Source organism: Rhinolophus sinicus, chromosome 1, assembly GCF_057876585.1.
Source record: "Rhinolophus sinicus isolate RSI-liver-muscle chromosome 1, RSI-T2T, whole genome shotgun sequence".
NCBI lineage: Eukaryota > Metazoa > Chordata > Mammalia > Chiroptera > Rhinolophidae > Rhinolophus > Rhinolophus sinicus.
In genome coordinates, this window is record NC_142501.1 from 154,533,414 (window position 1) to 154,546,434 (window position 13,021).

A 13,021-nucleotide genomic window follows, 5' to 3' on the forward strand; every position below is an offset into this window, starting at 1 on the left:
GGTCCTAACTACTCTTTGCATCACTTTCTCTTTCCAAGTTTTTTGTTTCTATAACTCAAGACATAATCTCAAGGATATTTTGTGGATAATTTCTGGCCCTGTTTTTGATGTTCCTGGGTTCAAAGAAGATAAAATTTAGAACTGCCTTGGCTACACGAGCAACAATAACAAAAACCACAGGAGTGTTGTTTGGGGGAAGACAACCCTAAGGAAATTTCCACTTGTTGCCATTGTTAGTGCAAATGATAGTCACTGGCCTATGTTAATAGTATAGTTGACAGAGACTGATTTATCAGGGTTAATTACTTGATTACTGGTATTTTGTGGGATAGTAGTTGGGAAGTAAAACCACATTGTTGACCTTAAGGATGATAGAAGTTAATTAAGGACATGTAATTTCAAAGCCTAATTATATACTGAGGGTGCCAAAAATATGTGTACAAGTGGGCACTTTGGTCAATGTTGCTCAAGCAGTAGTTTGCTGTAATCAGAAGTGTCTGGATGCTAATGGTAACTACTTTGATCACCTCTTGTAATTGTAGAAGTGAAACGTAACTTTTACTCATTTTTTTATTATTGATATATATTGAGCATTAAAATTTTAATACAGTTTTTCTTTCTTAAAATGTGTATGCATTTTTTGGCACCCTCTGTATTTACTAGCTATATGATCTCAAGTAAATTAACTTTTATGAACCTTGAATTTTTCATTTGTAAATTGTGATAATAATTGTACCTACCTAATAAGGCTGTTTTTGAGGACTAACTGAAATAATCCATACAAGGTGCTTGGTGTGGTGCTTGGCATTCAATACATGTTAGCTATAATTAATGTTATGGGGTTATAGATTTATAACTTTCACACTTTTAATGACCTTATAATTTAAAATATTTTTTGATATTTCTAAAATATATTCTCCAAATAAAATATTCCCTCAGTCAGTGATCCTATTCAAACTCATAACAACAATGAAATGAATCTATTTGGGAGTATCATGAATTGCTGGTGTCTGGTTACTGAAACCTTCTCTGAAGAATGATGTAAAAGATGAGATATGTCTGTGCTATTATCTCAGAGCACTGGGATGGGTTTTAGCAGTATATGAGCATGAATTCGTTTTGCTTTTGCATCTCCGTTTGTATTCAAATCAGTAAATCCCAAATTATGAGGAAGAACAGGACTTGCAACCTGTTTTTCTTGGCTATCTAGTTAGCACGCATATAGGACAGAGAGAAGAATCTGGTTTGATTCATTGGGACTTAGCAACAACAAATAGGAGTGGCTCGGGATGAGGCATGAACCCTTCCTGTAATTCTCCTAAGGGTAACATAGGGAGTGGAGAGAAAGGGACACCTGTCTTATTTAAATAGAACTAAAATAATACAAAGCCTTTCTTGACCATGGGAACCCTAGTTGATCTTCCTTTTCTTTGAAGTTCTTTTGTACTTATTGTCCTAAACGTACAATTTAATCCTTAATTACATTGTGTTATGATGTTCAGTTTCACGTGTGTTACTCTCATCAGTCTAAACAGATTGGGAGCAGTTTGAGTGGACAGATCATGTTTCATTTTCTGCAAAACTGAGGTGCCAAGAAGTATAAAGAGCTGAATAATCACACCATATATTGGGAGAACAGATTGTTAAATTAAATTGGGAAGACTAGCTCATTATATGGAAAATAACACTTGGGTCCCTACCTAACGTCACACTCAAGGGTGAGCTCCAAATACATTAAGGACCTAATTTAAAAGGTAAAACTATAAAGTTAATAGAAGACAATATAGAGGAGTATTTTACTGTAGACTTAGAAAGAAGGAATGACTCTCTTTAAAAAAGCTTTAAAAACATAACCATAAGGCAAATAAATTTGATGAATGTAATTATTTCAAAATTATGAATTTTATTTCTCATGAAGAACACCCTGGTCCAAATTAATAGAAGACAGAATGAATAAGTATAATATCTACAACAAAACAAGCTATTCATATCTAGAAAATATAAGGAACACATGCAAAGCAATGCTAATAAAACAAAAGAACACTAATAGAAAACTAAGGATAGGTATAGGCAATTTATAGAAATGAAAGCCCAAAAGGCTACCAAGTATATATAATGATACACAAACCCATCAGTAATTAGAAAAATGCAAATGAAATCATGAATAAGATATAACTTGATGGCTGGCAGAAATTAAATAGCCAAATAATACCAGGTGTTAGCATAGATTTGGAGACATAGAGATCCTCACTCACTGCCGATGGGAGTATGCATTGATTCAGCCACTCTGAAGAGCAATTTAGCACCAATTAGTCAAATTAAGTGCATGCACACCCAATGACCCCATAATGGTGCTTCCAGAAGAAATAGCATGTGTTCATAAGGGGATAAGTAGGAAGCTATTTAGTGCAGCATTTCTTTGGATGATGGGCAGGAGGTAAAACATGGTAGATATACATGGTGAGTCATCATGTATTAATAGCAGTTAAGAGCAATTAATTAGATACACATTTACCAATATAGATAGATTTTAACAGATCTGAGTAAAAATGTATGAAACAAAAAGTGATGGAATGGACTGTATATTTGTTTCCCCCCAAAATCATATGTTGAAATCCTAACCCCTAATGTCATGATATTAGGAGGTGGGAAGTGTAGGAGGTGATTAGATCATGAATGGGACTGGTGTCCTTATAATAGACTCCCTGCTCTACACTGTGAGGCTACACCAAGAAGTCTGTTGTCTGCAACCTGGAAGAGGGCCCTTACCAGAACCTGACCATGCTAGTACTCTCATCTCAGACTTCCAGCCTCCAGAACTGTGAGAAATACATTTCTGTTGTTTATAAGCCACTCGGTCTATGGTACTTAGCCAGAACTGATTTAAGACAAGTGATTTATAGCACAAAGACCAATTAGAAGCATGTGCACACAAAACAACAAAATATATTTTTGCAAAAATGGATATAAACAAGAGAACACATATGAAATACAGAATGGTCACCTGCAGTGGGAGACGAATTGGAGGTGTTATGAGAATTAAAGGAGAATAAATAGTGACAATTAGAGAAGGGCTTTGTATGTATTTTTTTTTTTTTTTTGAACTTTTTCAGTTAGCAATTTTTTCAAATGTTACCCCCAGTGGAGAGGACGGTCTGGGGAAGTTTGTATATATTTATATCACTGGTTAAAATATAAGTCATTTCAGCCCTTTTGCAAAGCATACTTCATGCAATCATAAAAATATTAATGTCTTCTTTTAAAATTAAAGTTTATTGGGGTGACAATTGTTAGTAAAGTTACATAGGTTTCAGGTGTACAATTCTGTAACATGTCATCTATATATCACATTGTGTGCTCATCACCCAGAGTCAGTCTCCTTCCATCACCATATATTTGATCCTTTTTACCCTCATCTACCACCCCCTAACTCCTTACCCTCTGGTAACCACTAAACTATTGTCTGTGTTTATGCGATTGTTTTTCTTCATTTGTTTGTTTTGTTCCTTTGTTGTTTTGAGTTTTATATACCACATATCAGTGAAATCATATGGTTCTCGACTTTTTCTGTATGACTTATTTTGCTTAGCATAATAATCTGAAGATCCATCCATGTTGTTGTAAATGACACTATTTCATCTTTTCTTATGGCAGAGTAGTATTCCATTGTGTATATATACCACATCCTCTTTATCCAACCATCAATAGAGTGTATTCGTGATGATAATGTATTATTACCTAGCTTAGCCTTTGCTTCTGAGGTTTCTTCATTCCTAAAAATGCTTTTTTGAAACTTAAAAGTCTACTTTCAAAGAATTTTTGTTATAGATGTACTTTAGCATTTCTTTTACTTCCTTTTAAAAGACCTATTGCATTCCTGTTCATTCACTTCAGTAAAGGCAACGTCTTAGCCTAAAACAACAAATCAGGCAGAAGACAAAACACATTTTTAACTTTCCCAATAAATTACATTTTCCATTATTCAAAGAATTTGTATACCTTTTTAACTAAGGCATACTATTTTTTTTTTTTTCCATTGAGGAGGTTATATGGAGTCACTTAGGAGGAGAAGAACAAAGGAAGTACTGGCGTATGTATCTAGTTTTTATCTGATTTTCCTCAAAAAATGGTTGCAAATTCTATTTTCTAAGGTGCTCTGAATATAAAAGAGTGTAAGATGTATATCAATCTATAAATGTTAATTATTGATTCTGGGTGATGAAACCTCAAGATAGAAAAATTATGCATGATTTAATGATAATTGGAAAAATATATTATAAACTCCATCTCCATCTCCATATTGATTATACGGATGTTTTAACTGAGCGTGCCTAGGACAAAGATCAGGTCGTGATACGGAAAAATTAACATTGATTTGAGATAGAAAGGAAATGTTTGGTTGGAAAAAAAAGGTTTTGACTAAAAGGAACTGATACACCTGTCATTTTCACTCCTTTAAAATAACTGTGCTTCTGTGTTTCCTTGTCAGGGAAGTTAACCTGAACTTAGTGTTTGACTGAGGGTTCACAGGTATCCTGAACAGAGCAGTTATACCGCTGAGTTTACTTTTTGACTTCGGGGATTAATCCTTTATTTCAGTTTTAACAAAACTTAACATTTAATTTAAAAATTACACAACAGTTCTGAGTTCTGAGTATTTTAACTGTATTACTAAATTGGTAAGATAAAATGAGCATTTATGATTGTCTTTCCTTTTCTCATATATTTAAAAATACTTTAAATTTTAAAATGTGGTCTTACAAAAAAAGCATGTGGTCTTACAAATAACCACTTCTGGTATGGTTAAGTTTTCTCTTTTGGGTAATAGTGTGGAAGAATGGGGGGAGTAATGGGCTACGATCCCTTGACCTTATTTCTCTCATCTTTAAATAAAGTGGTTGAGTTAGAAAGAGCATTTTATCAGAATCACCCATTTGTTAGGCGTGGTGATTACCTTGCTCCCTGATCCTCACCTCCCCATCCCATCAGACACTGATTCAGTGGGTGTGGAGTGGGATCTGGGGATTTGCACGATGATTCTGATGGAGGTGGCCAGAAAATAATGTTTGAAAATATTATGGGAAATGATCCACAAAATCCCTTCCAAATGTATTATTCTATGATAGAAAGAATTTTGTCTGACTTACCAAGTTTTCACTCATCTCTCGTAAATCCTTAAGTTGGTATATGCTATTTTGTCCAGAATTACTATTGATTTGTACATCTGAAATTTTAAAGGTGCCATGATAATACTCCGTTTGCTGGCCTGTGATAAAAAGGAAAAACAGGAAGTTAAGAGGTTTTGGCATAGATTTCAGGATTCAACTATAATGAGGCTAATATAAAGCCTTGAATATATCACTGAGATTCTTTCTAATTTAATTTCATAAAAAGCATAATAAAAATAATGATTGATGTTTTAGGTTAATGACAGTAGCTGGTATTTACTGAGTGCCTACTATGTGCCCAGTGCTGTTCTGGGCACTTTACATGTACTGATTCCTTACACCAGCTCTCTAAGATTAATGTCATCCCCACTTCACAGATGAGGAAAGTGGGGAACAGAGGCATTAAGTAATTTGCTATATGTATACAAGTACTAAGTGACCCTTCCAAATTTTAAACCCTGACATTCTGACTCTAGCATTGGAAGATTTAATTACCATATTGCTCCTTTGCTGAGGTGAAATGTATACCATCAGCAGAGGTAAATGAACATCTTTGTAAATTTTGATTTGTAATGTGAGAGCCAGGGAATAAATTCAGTGGAATTGTAACAGCTATATACGCTGTCAGAAGGGTAGTAGATTAGGGGAAAGGGGTTATCACTTTGTGAGGGGTGTAAATGTCTAACTGTTAAATTATTTTGTACAATAAAAAACAATAAAAAAAGGAAGAAAAGAAAGAAGGAGGGAAGGGAAGGGAAGGGAAGGGGAGGGAAGGGAAGGGAAGGGAAGGGAACGGAAGGGAAGGGAAGGGAAGGGAAGGAAAGGAAAAAAGGAAAAAAGCTGTCTGAGGTTGGATGTGAGAATATTGTGTAACAGGATGAATCAATCAGATCTCTGCTCAGGGGTCAGGAAAGGCAGGAACACAAAGAGCAGTGGAGACTCCTGAGGAATGTGGTAATCTTTGTGTAAAGACTGTGGGCAGGCCGCTGGGACAGGAAAGCTACTAGAGAAAAAGATAGAGACTAGAACAACCACAAAACAACCTCTCTCCTAGCTCAGGGAGGACACAATGAGGGTTTCCTAGCTATGGACCTAAAAAAGAATGAGGGATCTCAGGATGGTATATCTCCTAAGTGGGACATCTATGGACTATGTAAAGCCTTTTTGGTCGTCCTTATACTTATCTATGTAATCTATACTGTTATCAATCAATCCTTATAGTCACAGTAAAGGGGCTTTGTGCAATCAAATTAACTAACCTGAGAATTAAAGTGCAGATGGGATTGTCATATGGGGCCCAGAACTATGTTCTTAAGCCCTTTAAAGCTCCTAGTAGAGTCTGTACTCCCCCATCAAGTATGAGGAAGGTGGCAACAGATAAGATCATTCAAGTAAGCAACCTGAACTAGTTGTTTTATCACATGTAACTGTGTCAGAGTGACATTGTAGAGATTTGTCAAAAAATGTAAATGGTTGTACTTTGTGCAGAGAAAGGTACAATATAAAAAGAGAGAATTCTGAAATATATATTTGTGTGATTGTAAATGTATCAGGCAATAAAAGAAGAAAAATTCCTGAATATTGTTTCGGAAAGAGTGAAATTGTTTCTCTAAAAAGAAATAACAACATTGTGCCATATTTATTGTTTAACAATCATTTCAAAATTCATTATTTCATTGGACATGTGCTTTTCTTTTGTCCTTGAAATGTTGGTGGACAAAAAAAATGATGAATAAAAGACCCAATTTTAGTAACTAATTTAATGACTCATTTATCATAGTTTTTCATCTGAATATACAATGAATGGTTAGTTTATTATGATTACTAGTAAATTTCAGACAATTACTTTTTTTTAATCTTTTGTGTAGATTCTCAAAAGAATAATAAATTGTGAGCTCTAAAGAGATAAGAAATTGGTCTGCTTTGCTTAACACTGTATCTTGAGTACCCAGAAAAGTATTTGCATGTAATAGGCATTCAGTAACTATCTGTGGATGGAATGATTAAATAAATAAGAAAATATTTTGAATGTAGACATTTACAGGTAAAAGTACAAATGCTTTTTGGACAAAATTACATTTACATATATGAATATTAGCTTTATAGAAAAATCAAATCAGACTAAGTGAAATCCCATTTTACCTACCAGAGACTAAGAAGTGAGCCAGAAGACCAATGGTCACTGCCACTACTGTTAGTAATAAAGCAATGAGAAGGGCGATCATCCATGGTTGCAAACCTCTGCTTCGGGTGCCAAATCCTACTGCTCTGTAAAAGGAAAAACTTACCAGTTACTCTCATGTTGTAACAGTTCAGGCTTCCTGGTTCTCTTTGGATAAGAGCAAGTTGCTTTAGCCTACCTTTCCCAGCAAGAAGACATTTGTCTTCATTTTTGCTCAAGGTCATCTTGGTGTAAGGGGAGGTGTTAAAAAAATCAGGACCTGAGAATCCGTGATATTGCCCCTGGCTTATATGTCTAGAGGCGTTTTGTGGCTTCATGTAGTGGCCAGTCCTGACTCCTCTTAGCAGTGTGGTCCAAAGTAAAACATGCGCATGAATAAGGACCATTCATTCCTTCTTTCTCCAACACTTTATTTAAAAAAAAAAATCTCTTTTATCTGTCTATTCTTTTAGAATTTACAAAGTGATTTCAAATCTGTTATCTCATTTACTTAACTTTCATTTTTAACTTTATTACAAAAATTTTCAAACACAGAAATTCAGAAAGAATGGTATTATAAAACACACCTATATTTATCACATCACTTTATCAATTGTTAACATTTTTGCTGTTGACGTTCATCATGCTGTTAACATTTTGCTTCATTCATTTTTGCTACTATATTTTAATGTGAAATAAGATAGCACGACCTTTCACCAAATCATTATTTTAAACAATTATGATATTTCCAACATAACCACAACACTATAACACTCCTAAAATGTTAACAATATTCCTGTATCTTCTAGCAACCATTCCATCTGAAATTTCTTCTGTTGTCCCTGTTATATTCACAGATGGTTTCTACAAACCAGGACATAATTAAGGACCACATAGCACCTTAGTTGTTATGTCTTTTAAGTGTCTTTTAATTTAAAAGAGTTCTGCTTCCTTTTTATTTTTTAATAAATTTGACTTGTTGAAGAGATCAAGTCAGTTTTCCTTTAGAATGTCCCATCTTCTGCGCTAGTTTGAATGCTTTCTTGTGCTATGTTTTAACTTGTTCTTCTATCCCCCTCATTTCCTGTAAACTTCAGTTTAGATCTAAAGACTTGATTAGATTTGGGGTAAATTCAGTTGGCAAGAATACTTCAGAAGTAACGTTTTATATTTTATACTGCATCACATCAGGATTAGAGGAAATTTCCACAATTTAGGAGTATAAAATAAATCCCCTTTTACCGCAGCACCTTATGCTCACTGTAGTGTTAATCACATTGTATCAAGTATTATTTTTCCATATATATTAACCTATACTTAACTGTGAACTCCTCAATGGGCTGGACCAGTCTTGTTCATCTTGTTATCATTAAAACCTAATAGCTGGTACAGAGCAAGAATTTTATAAATCCATGAGCGTCAGGCAGGTATTTTACCAACCTTACATGAAATAACAGAGGCTGAGAGAGAGGGAATACCTGATTTGTTAGAGTCAAGCAGCTTAAAATGGCCTGTGTTATCTAATTCATTTTCTCATGCTCCTTCTCTACAATTTGCCATTGTGGTCCACTTTATTTATTTGTTTCATTAGAATTTATCTTCTCATGTGTATATTGATAAGCCAAATTCTCTGGGGGCAAAAGGCGTTTTTCATATTTTCTTCAAGATTTAGTGCAATGCTTTCACTAAGTAGACTTTTAATAAATAATGATTGATTTACAGGAAAATTTTCCTTTGAATAATATATATGTTATATATAAATATGTATATATATATATAATATGTTTGTATATATGTATGTAAAAGTATATATATGTGTGTGTATATATATATGTGTATATATATATATATATATATATATATATATATATATATATATATATAATGCTAGAATGAAAAACACAAACTATTTGGACCAAATAATTAAGAAGGTGGTAGTTTTGCTATAAACAATAAATTCTGTTTGGTATGGAAAATATTGACAATATGTGCATCAACTGATTATAAAGAATGTAGACACTGGCTGTGGAAGGCATGTGTCCTCTGATGGATAAGAGCTAAGGTGCTAGAAGCTAAAAGCAGAAAGTCCATGGGGAGTGACATTACTCTTAAATGGCTTAAAAGTTAAACTCAGAAGGCGAACTTAGAAGCTATTTAGTATAGCTTAACACACTTTCCAGATGAGAAAACTGAGGCCCTGAGATGATTAAGTGACTTCTCCAATATAATAGAACCAGCAGTCATCACACACTCATGTCTTCTAACTGGTAGGACACTATTTTTTTCTCAATGCTAGACTCCCTCTCCATTGATTACGTTTTAATTCATAAATAGATTTATTATTTATTCATTTAGTCCCTCGTTCATTTGTTCTTAATTTTTTTGACCGTTCGTTTTTCCAGAGAATCTTATCAGTTTGTCTCCAAGTTATTCAAACACACACACACACACACACACACACACACACACACACACACACAGGAGTAAGGCTGGAACTCAAAGTGATTTATGAAATTTGAAATCTGGCTTCTTGCCATGTGGCTCACTCCATCCTCAAAGCCAGCAATGGTCCATGGTAAATCTCCTTCCCATCAAATCTCTCACACATCCTGAATCTCTCTCCAGGTAGAGCCTTACTTATCCTTTTTTAAGGTGTCGCTTGATTGTGTTAGGCACATCAAGATAATCTCCCCTTTTTAAAGCCAACTGATTTGAGACCTTCATTATATCTGCAAAATCCCTTCACAGCAGCACCTAGATTAATGTTTGAATAACTAGGAGAAGGAATGTGTACACCAAGGGATGGGAATATTGGGCACCATCTTAGAATTTTATCACAATTTAAAATATGACTTTCATGAAAATGGACAGAAATCAATAGCCTTCAGAAAAAGCATGTGAGATATAAAATCGTCTCTAATTATAATTGGGGTGGTAGAGAACTATTTCATTAAAACATAATTCTATGTTAAGCATACAATTAGAAGACTAAGGGATATTTTATTCAAGTAATAATTTGGGGGACTACAAGGTGAACTCTTGGAATTTAAAATGGGAAGAAAGCTGCAAGTAATCCCTCATCATGACCTAATTGTCACTCTTCATTCTTTTAGGGAAATGGCAAGTACAGAGGATACTTATTCAGAGTAACACAACCTGTAGTCTGCATGAAATCCAATTTATCATATCCATTACACCTTCATTAAGCTTGATTATTCAGGGTATTCATGACATGATTTTTCCAAAAATGTTGTCAATGAAAACATGGTAATAATTTGAATATTTTTGTGACTTTGCTTTCTGCAGTCTTTCAGACTGAGAGGAGAATATTTAGAGCAGTATGAATTGTTAATGTTCAGAGTTGGGATATTTATTTCTTCAGTAACCAGTCCTAAGCTGAGGACTTCTATATATGTGAGTTCAAAGATGACTTCAGTTAGAAAATACATTATGGACCCCCTATTCCACATGGATCTCCTTTTTCTAGAAAGACCTTCCCTAAAGGTACAACTTTGGCTCACTCCACAGTCAACCACATGTCCTTTGTAATTTTAGCTATGAGCTCCAAGTCTTTCCTTTGTCAGGATTATTTTTCTGCTTTCTTGTAGGTACATGTTATCATTATACAAATGTAGGTACATGTAATTATTTTACAAATGCCCTTTTACAGATAGATTATGTTTCCATAAATCTTCATGGACAGTCTTTGAAGATTAAAATATACTATTTGATTTAAAATGAAATTGTTGGTTAGCTTCCCAGGCATACCCAGAACTCTACTTAACTCTTATTGTAACTGAACAAAGGTACTAAATGCATTGAATTCCTGGGAGCCATTTGGTGCCAAAAAATTTTACTTCTCTTTTCCTAGTCTGGTGCCCATCCTTTGAGGAAAGTTTTTGTAGAACCAGAGTGCCAAACTCTCCTTCCACTAATGAAAATCATCATTCTTTGAGCCACTGAAATCAGTAATTTGTTATAGAACAGAAACCTTTTGTGTTGACCTAATATACTCTGATATGTGAATATCTAAATACTCACATATGTGAATATCTGAATACTCTGAATATCTGAATACTGTCTGGATACTCTGTGACTATTTTAGAATAGCTCTTTAATACTAAAAGTAGTAAGAACTGCTATATAGTAAATACTAACTTTGTAGGAATTGTTGATATATTGTTGCATTTCATCCTCTAAACACGCTTGTTAGTAGAATTATTTATCTTCATTTTACTGGCAAATAGCTTACTCAATTAATGCAGCCAGTATGCAGAGTTGTAACCTAACTTGGCCACTAGGACTCAGAAGCCCATTTTTCTCTATGATATCAAACTTCCTTTTCAGAGTGATTTTTTTCCATTTTCGGAACAGGCTTCCTATTAACCCAAATAAATAATGTGTGAAATTTCAAACAGCATAAAAAGCAAGTGAAGGCTTTAGCTCAGACACAGAACAGGGCTGGTTCCACACCCATGTGCAGCAATTAAAAATCAGGAGGGATATTTCACCTGCAGAGTATCCCTGGAGGAGTGAAGGGTCCCCTGCCAGGTTCCAGTACTGAGAAGAGAAGTCCCCATACCTTCTGGCTGTGGAAACTGGTGGAGATTGTAGCTGAGTGAGCCAGGTGGCTGATGGAGTCTCAGGTGTTCCTCTTGAAGGGCCCATGCAAGGACTTATTCGCTGACAGGCTCACTTGCTCTGAGCTCCAACATTGGAGCAGCAGCCCTGAATGTGCCAGGGACATACAAAGAGGAACTGAATTGTCTGGCTCAGGGTGAGGGATGAAGGGTCAGCTTTCTGCCAGACAGAAATGCTGTTAGAAGCCATTGTTCCTTTGTTGAGCCTTCACATCACACAGCCTGTACACATAAGCAGGTGCCATATCTGATTCTCCACCAACCTGGCTAATACCATTTGCCTTGCCCTGGTGATTTCCTGAGATCCTGCCCCACCTAACTACCCAGCCTGCTTCCTGTTGCTTTTCCAAACAAATGGCTTGTCTTAGCTCATGTTGTGGACTTTCCTAAAATTTCTCAAAGGTTCACAAACACCAAACAACCAGTATCTGGCCTTGGTGTGCCCAGTATCTCTTGCTGAGTAGCCCCAAGCCCAGCCCTAGCATCAGCTGGCTTCTGGTCACAGCTTAGCCTCTCCCAGGTACCTCCAAGCCCAGTGCAAATGGCAACCATTTGCAGATCACTTTATAGCTTATACCAATTGCCCTGGGTAGGATACAGTCAGTGGTTGACTTGGTCTGCGCCACACCTCTCCCCAAAAGCCCCAGAACCAGTGTATCTGTCTGGCTTCAGACCAGACCGGAGTGCCACCCAAATACCTCCACAAATGATACACTCAAAGGGAAGACTAGGCCGGCACCAGAATCTGATAAAGTGAATCCTGCTCCACAGGGCCAGCCCCTGCACAACAACTCCTCTACTGTAGTCATAACCAATCTGCCCAAGGGTCAGTCCCTTCCACTGATATACAAACAGCAACCAAGGCTCAACTACAACAGGAGAGCACACACAACTCACACATGGACATACCTGGAGCACCTGACTCAGGTGACCTGGGAGACTGTGTCACTGGGCCCATAGGGCATCTACTACACATGGCCTCTCTACCGAGACCAGGAGACATAGCAGCTTTACCTAATATATAAAAACAAACAGAAGGATGCAGTCAAAAT

The 13,021-nt window shown here is 35.7% G+C and overlaps 1 protein-coding gene across 1 annotated transcript in view; it reads right to left on the reverse strand.

The window, feature by feature from the left end:
- The window catches only part of TMPRSS11A (transmembrane serine protease 11A), a 38,960-nt gene extending 26,801 nt beyond the window's left edge, over positions 1-12,159 (reverse strand). The window contains exons 1-3 of the mRNA XM_088794707.1: positions 12,026-12,159; positions 7,315-7,436; positions 5,148-5,266 (exon numbers count right to left, since the gene is read on the reverse strand). Of these exons, the coding sequence (XP_088650833.1) occupies positions 5,148-5,266; positions 7,315-7,436; positions 12,026-12,159 (375 nt within the window). The remainder of the gene's footprint in view (positions 1-5,147; positions 5,267-7,314; positions 7,437-12,025) is intronic.
- Positions 12,160-13,021: the final 862 nt, after the last annotated feature.